Raw genomic sequence first — 7400 nt, 5'->3', positions numbered from 1 at the left:
TGTTGAGTTTTAGATTTGCAATAAAAATGTGTATATAACAAATAAACGTGGATTTGATTTTGATTTTACACACAGACAGAGACAGACAGACAAACAGAGATAATTGTTGATTTGAGAGACATTTCCTATCTGCTACCAGCATAAATAAAATGTGTGTTTTCTGTGTAGGTCTGAATAAAGAAAACAAACACTATATTTTCTCCTTACCATGAACAATCCACCAAATTAGTGAATCACATTTATGTTGAATTTATCGATGCAATTCGTTTTTGAGAACAGCATAACAGGGGATGAGGCAGGGGTGTTAAAGAGAGAGAGAGATACAGAGAGATACAGAGAGAGAGAGAGAGAGACTGACTGGCTGACTCATGACACAAGCTTAGAAGTATCTGCGAACAAGTCACTCAGGACCTCACATCTGAACAGACAGCTGATAAACTCAGAAATCACAATGGGACTGCTTGAGTTTATAAAGGATTATTTTATTGGTTTCTTGGACTATGAGACCCCCAAGGTAATGGTGGTTAAAAACAAAAAACTTGGAGTCATATATAGAGGGGTTCAGTTTTTTGTGATCACCTATTTCATCTGGTAAGTACTGGCCTCCTGTTTATGCATGCATTAAAAAATAGACAAGGATGTGATTTGAATTAGTATTGTCTTTGTGTGTAACTATCCTGACTTTTTCTGTGATTGAGTACTTCTGTTGCACTATCTGTGACCTGCCTTAAATAATGCAGATATTTTGCCAATCAAGGCAACGTTAAGTCTGGTATTGGAAAGCATAGGAAGAAAAGAATGGTACCTTTAAAACAAAAATGGTTGGCTTGTAAGCTCAGATGGAATGTTCTGTCAGTGTACCCATATTATTGCTTTCAAAAGCTATACAAGCCACTGTGATGTGAAATTAGTCATTTGCTGAGAATAGCCACTTTGTGGTGAGGAAATGCCTTTCACTCGCAATTAAGTACATTGATGGTAACCACATACAGGTTGCTGTCGTCAAGCGGGACGGCTGGATTCTGATTGGCCATTACTGACCACCGTCATTGTGTAATGTGATCCAAATAGGCCAATTTTCATACATTTCATTTTTTTTAATGGTCCTTCAGACGAAGATGTCTCTCTGTCTACTGTACTGATAAACATGATTTTTCAGCGTTCGATTTTCAAACATTTCAAATAAAGTTCATCATACTTAAGTATCTCTCAAAATCAATATATCATAACCCCTAAGAGATCTGAATTGATATTGAATTTGTCCTCAGAACAGAAGTTAATCTGCATATGTCATGTCGCCCTACTACAGGTATGTCTTTATCAGTCAGAAAGCCTATCAGGACAGTGAGACGAGGCCAGAGAACTCAGTCTACACTAAGATGAAAGGCATAGCACTGCAGGGGGACCACGTTCTGGACATGGTGGAATACGTCCGACCCTCAGAGGTGAGCCAACTTGAGAACATCAATTTCGCTCAGTCCCATGATCACTGACAGAGCAACCTGACTGATCTATAAATAATAGTAGATATTTAGGATACAAGGTGATTTGTAGATCAGTCAGTCTGCAGTCAATCCTGAACATGCACTTTGGCTCTAAGTTCATAAAGCAAGGATTATGGGTCAAATATATCAAATCAAATCCAAGCAAATTGAATACAACAGGTCCAGACCTTACAGTGAAATACTTACTTACAAGCCGTTAAGACAATGCAGTTTTAAGAAATGTAAGTGTTAAGAAAGTATTTAATTAAATAAACTTAAGTACAACATTTATAAATAAAATAAAATAAAAATAATGAACAAAAATAGAAAAAAACTAATAAATATAAGGAGCAACATGAAAATAAGTAGTGTGGCTATATACAGGGGGTATTGGTACAGAGTCAATGTAGAGGGCACAGGTTAGTCGAAGTAATTTAGGTAATATGTACATGTAGGTAGAGGTAAAGTGACTATGCATAGATGATAAACAGAGAGTAGCAGCAGTGTAAAAATGGGGCTGGGGGGTGGGGGGTGGGGGGGGGTGGGGACAAAGCAAATAGTCCAGGTAGCCATTTGATTAGCTGTTGGGGAGTTTTAATGCTTGAGGGTAGAAACTGTTAAGAAGCCTTTTGGACCTAGACTTGGCGCTCCGGTACACCTTGCAATGCGGTAGCAGAGAGAACAGTCTATGACTAGGGTGGCTGGAGTCTTTGGCAATTTTTAGGGCCTTCCTCTGACACCGCCTGGTATAGAGGTCCTGGATGACAGGAAGCTTGGCCCCAGTGATGTACTAGGCCGTACGCACTACCCTCTGTAGTGCCTTGCAGTCGGAGGCCGAGCAGTTACCATTCCAGGCGGTGATGTAACCAGTCAGGATGCTCTCGGTGGTGCAGCTGTAGAACTTTTTGAGGTCTCCTGAGGGGGAAAAGGCGTTGTCGTGCCCTCTTCACGACTGTCTTGGTGTGTTTGGACATGATAGTTTGTTGGTGATGTGGACACCAAGGAACTTGAAGCTCTCAACCTGCTCCACTTCAGCCCCGTGGATGAGAATGGGGGCGTACTCGGTGCTCTTTTTCCTGTAGTCTCAATCAGCTCCTTTGTCTTGATCACGTTGAGTGAGAGGTTGTTGTCCTCCCAATGGGCGGTCTCATCATTGTAGGTGATCAGGTCTACCACTGTTGTGTCATCGGAAAACGTAATGGTGATGTTGGAGTCGTGCTTGGCCATGCAGTCATGGGTGAACAGGGAGTACAGGAGGGGACTGAGCACGCACCCCTGAGTGGCTCCCGTGTTGAGGATCAGCGTGGCAGATGTGTTGTTGCCTACCCTTACCACCTGGGGGCGGCCCGTCAGGAAGTCCAGGATCCAGTTGCAGAGGGAGGTCTTTAGTCCCAGGGTCCTTAGCTTAGTGATGAGCTTTGAGGGCACTATGGTGTTGAACGCTGAGCTGTAGTCGATGAATTGTATTCTCACGTTGATGTTCCTTTTGTCCAGGTGGGAAAGGGCAGTGTGGATTGCAAGAGATTGCATCATCTGTGGATCTGTTGGGGCGGATTGGAGTGGGTCTAGGGTTTCTGGGATAATGGTGTTGATGTGAGCCATGACCAGCCATTAGAAGCCCATGATGGCTACAGACGTGAGGGCTACGAGTCGGTAGTCATTTAGGCAGGTTACCTTGGTGTTCTTGGGCACAGGGACTATGGTGGTCTGCTTGAAACATGTTGGTATTATAGACTCGGTCAGGGACAGGTTGAAAATGCAGTAAAGGCACTTGCCAGTTGGTCAGCGCGTACTTGGAGCACACGTCCTGGTAATCCGTCTGGCCCTGCGGACTTGTGAATGTTGACCTGTTTAAAGGTCTTACATCGGCTGAGGAGAGCGTGATCACACAGTCGTCCAGAACAGCTGATGCTCTCATGCATGCTTCAGTGTTGCTTGGTCTCGAAGCGAGCATAGAAGTTATTTAGCTCGTCTGGTAGGCTCCTGTCACTGGGCAGCTCGCGGCTGTGCTTCCCATAGAAGATGCAATGTTAGCTACTGCAATGTTAGCTACTGTATGTTTTTAACATATCCTATGTGATTACCAACATATACTGTATATTCTTCTGTGTGGCATTGCAACTACAGGGCGGTGACGTGATCAGCACAATACTGAGACGAGTAGTCACACACAACCAGAGGCAAGGCACGTGTGCTGAGGTGAGAGGTCACAACCATTCTCCACACTCATGTGTTCTCCTGAAACCAATATGAGCTAAATAAAAACTTCAGTCATTTTCCCATAATCAATACTAGGGCTTTATGTTGAGTTGCGTGCTTTGCTCCATACTCTAATATTGCACTGTCTCCTGGAAAAGCTCTGTAAGATAATGTGATAAAGGTCTATCAGTATCATTACCAGTCTACCACCACAGAGAAGGAAAGCCAGTTAATGCTGCCATCTAAATTATGTTTTCTTTTTTTCTTAGCATTTTACCGTTCCCAATGCCAACTGCTCAAAGGACTCGGACTGCATCTCAGGAAAAGTGGACTTTGATGGCAATGGTACGCACTATAAAGGAGGCGATGAAGTGAAAACTCTCACTAAGCCAGACATTCTATGAGTCTGTCTGTCTGTCAGTCAGTAGATGGTTTGTCCTAATACATTTAGACTGATGTGTTTCCTGTAGGACAGAGAACTGGGCGCTGTGTTCCTTACTATAACCAGACCTTCAAGACCTGTGAGATTCAGACCTGGTGTCCTATTGAGGACTATGCGGCAATACGGTAAGGGTCAATATCAATATGACATTTTAAATAGGAGGTAGTCAAACACAGAACTACTGTCTCCCTAGTCTGAAATAAATCACTTGTAAAATAATTGTGGCACAAGGGTCTAAACTGTTATTGTCTCCTCCAGGGAGCCGGCATTAGCAGAGGCCATCAATTTCACTGTTTACATCAAGAATGCCATCCATTTCCCCAAATTTAAAGTGTTGAGGTATAGTATGAACCTCAACAACACACACACATGCATGCACACACAGTCACACACACATCAACAACACACAGAATGCGCACGCAGAATGCAAAACCCATGCACACACTCACACACACGCACACGTACGTCAGGCTGCAACACAAGGTCAATACACTGACAAGGAGCCATACGTAGGTGATATAAAGAACTGTATGATATAGGAAACCGTATCCCCGTCAAATATGCAGTCTCAACTGTTTCTACAAGCAATCTTCTCTTATCTCTTTGGCAGAGGAAACATCAAACCAAACAAACGAAATGGGCAGAAATATCTGAATAAGTGTCATTACAATGAGGAGAAACACCCCTACTGCCCCATCTTCCGGCTGGGTTACATCGCAGAACAGGCCAGGGAGAAGTTCAGCGAGCTCTGCAGGACTGTACGTTTACACCCGCAATATACATACATACAGTCAAAATGTATATCTCATTTGACCAATCATTAACTATAGAGAACCCTTATTATTCAGTGCTCACAGGACACACAAAGACACAATCTTCCATCTAGGTCTAATGTCTCTAACAATATGTGTGTTTCTAATATTTCTGAGTCTGACAGTGATTACTGATAACGTAATTAATAGATCATGGAAATAAAAAATAAGAGACAATCAACAATAGTGAGGAATGTGAAGATGAGCTGGATAGAGCGCTGCAATGGTTAAGTTAGAGAGCTCATGGATTGTATCCTATCAGGGGGGAGTGATTGGAGTCTTCATTAACTGGAAGTGTGATCTTGACCTGGACCCCTCGGAGTGTAAACCCACATACTCATTCCGTCGCCTGGACCTTCGGAAGAACCTGCCCAGCTCTGGTTACAACTTCAGGTGAGCCTCTTCATAGCATCTTGTGAATGCTTGGGTCATATTCAATAGTGCACACTGTAGCAAGTGTTTTGCAACAGAAATCGGAAACAAGTGTTTCTTATTGGACAAGTTTAGGTGGTTCCTCATCGTTTTAGTCCGCTTTCCTCCGTTTGGTGCTTTGTGAATACGACCATGTATTTACTCTTGCCATCTCATTGACATGACCTATTGTAACACTTTAGACTATCTCTGCTGTATCTTGGTAAGGCATGGAGGACTCTTTCCCCCTTTTTCTACAGTTCTTTGACCTAGAAAATTATGTTTAGATTTGCCAAGTATTACAGCAAAGATGGAGAAGAGTTCCGGACACTTATCAAGGCCTTTGGGATTCGTCTTGATGTCATAGTTCATGGACATGTAAGAATTTCCTCCTTTAACCGCCTTCATCAGTACTCAATTCATCAATAACCAGTTGATGAGAACAATTAGTTAGTGACATATGGTTATGGACTTAGTCAAAGTCATACTCTGTAATAATTCCTCTCCAGGCTGGACGATTCAGCATCATCCCAACTATCATCAACACAGTGACAGCCATGACATCAGTTGGAATAGTGAGTTTGATTCAGCACTCTTGTGGTATGAGTTGATGTCTGTTCGTACCAGCTTCCAGTAATGGTTGTACCAACTCCTATCCATTCATTGACATGTTACTTTTATTCATTCCAGTGTTCCATTATCTGTGATTGGATCATGCTCACTTTCATTGACAAGAACGCTATCTACAGTGGGAGAAAGTTTGATGATGTAAGAAAAAAACTATTTGATTCCACACATATATTCATGATCATATTTTTTTCTTCTGTTAACCATTTTCTGCTATATCATAGCCCTTATCATTGATCAAACACCCAGTTAGGTAATGTAACTCCCAAAGAATATAGGGGTTTAATGTGTAAAAGTATTAAAATAATGTAATACTTCAGTCTTAGTCCCTATCTGTGAGTTAGCATGGTTCCAAAAACATTTTTTTCTGACTGTATATTTCTACAGGACAGTAAAGTTCCCAACCCCAGCCAGACCTTCACACTTCCCACAGAATTCACCATCATCAGCTATGGCTCCACCCACTCAGACCTGTCAGAGGGAGTGGCCCTGTGACATCCCACCGACACAGTGCCCTCTGGCCACATCAGTCTTTGGCCACATGCATGGATGATGTTCTTCCTTAGACACTTGACTGCTGATCAGATGGATGGGACAGACAGACGGCCTTTCCCCCCAAGCAGTCTCAGATGTCCTCAGAGAGACCTCCTTGATGGGTCAACCTCTGTCCCTGCGGGATTTAACTGAAAGACAGCTAAGACCACTAAAACATCCTACTTAGTTACAGTGCCACCAGTTCTTTCACTAAAAGCATTTTCCTATGATGGGTTAGTGTAAATCTTTTATGAAAATTCCTGTTGATTCAGGAATTGAATTAGACTCCAATGGAGAAATTCCATGTCCAGTTCAACTGACAGGGACTGAAATGGTACTGAGCCCAACTGAATCTCAAATAATTGCAAATGATCTGAATTTAATCCAACCAATGAAAAATCAACTAAATAAGTTATCGCAATCAGCTAAACATGTTGGAGTAAGTACATTATGCTGAGAACCCTCTTTTCCTGTCTACCCTGAACCAGGTCAATAACTGTATAAGCTATACATGCAAACACAACAATAAATGTCTAGCATCATCAATTTATAACTTGTGATCTCTGCCAGTCAATCATATACTGTACATAGATCAGATTGGAAGAAATAAAGAAAAAATATTTTGGCAGATAATTTTTCTGGTTTGAAAACACATTTCAAACAATGGGTGAATCAAAAAGATGATGGTAGGCAATTTCAGTATATTATGTTCAGGGATAACAGTCTGGGACTATATTCCCTCCAATGCTCATGTAGAATACTGATGCTGAGCGAGATGCCTAAGAGGAGAGCTACTCAAAGAGAGTAATCAAATAATGATGACATTTCCCACAAAATGGTTTCTATAACAAGATTGTGGGGAAGTGTGAATCCATCTGGACTTGTAGTGAA

General features: G+C 42.0%; 1 protein-coding gene across 1 annotated transcript; it reads left to right on the top strand.

The window, feature by feature from the left end:
- The first annotated feature begins 304 nt into the window (after positions 1-304).
- LOC106585656 (P2X purinoceptor 2) lies at positions 305-7037 on the top strand. Its single transcript, XM_014172089.1, has 12 exons — positions 305-591; positions 1310-1445; positions 3612-3683; positions 3953-4028; positions 4154-4250; positions 4384-4464; positions 4736-4883; positions 5200-5330; positions 5636-5726; positions 5858-5923; positions 6039-6116; positions 6363-7037. The coding sequence occupies exons 1-12, from the start codon at positions 452-454 to the stop codon at positions 6468-6470; spliced, it is 1224 nt and encodes a 407-aa protein (XP_014027564.1). The 5' UTR covers positions 305-451; the 3' UTR covers positions 6471-7037.
- Positions 7038-7400: the final 363 nt, after the last annotated feature.

This window comes from Salmo salar, chromosome ssa24, assembly GCF_905237065.1.
Source record: "Salmo salar chromosome ssa24, Ssal_v3.1, whole genome shotgun sequence".
In the NCBI taxonomy this organism is placed as follows: Eukaryota; Metazoa; Chordata; class Actinopteri; order Salmoniformes; family Salmonidae; genus Salmo; species Salmo salar.
Note: the sequence above shows the minus strand (reverse complement) of the source record. Positions and strands in the feature narration are given on the sequence as shown.

Bases quoted from the DNA above. Each gene is read 5' to 3' on its own strand.
- LOC106585656 (XM_014172089.1), top strand. From the start codon at position 452: ATGGGACTGCTTGAGTTTATAAAGGATTATTTTATTGGTTTCTTGGAC. The intron at 5,331-5,635 runs GTGAGCCTCTTC...AATTATGTTTAG, and splicing joins AGCTCTGGTTACAACTTCAG to ATTTGCCAAGTATTACAGCA. The intron at 5,924-6,038 runs GTGAGTTTGATT...TATTCATTCCAG, and splicing joins CCATGACATCAGTTGGAATA to TGTTCCATTATCTGTGATTG.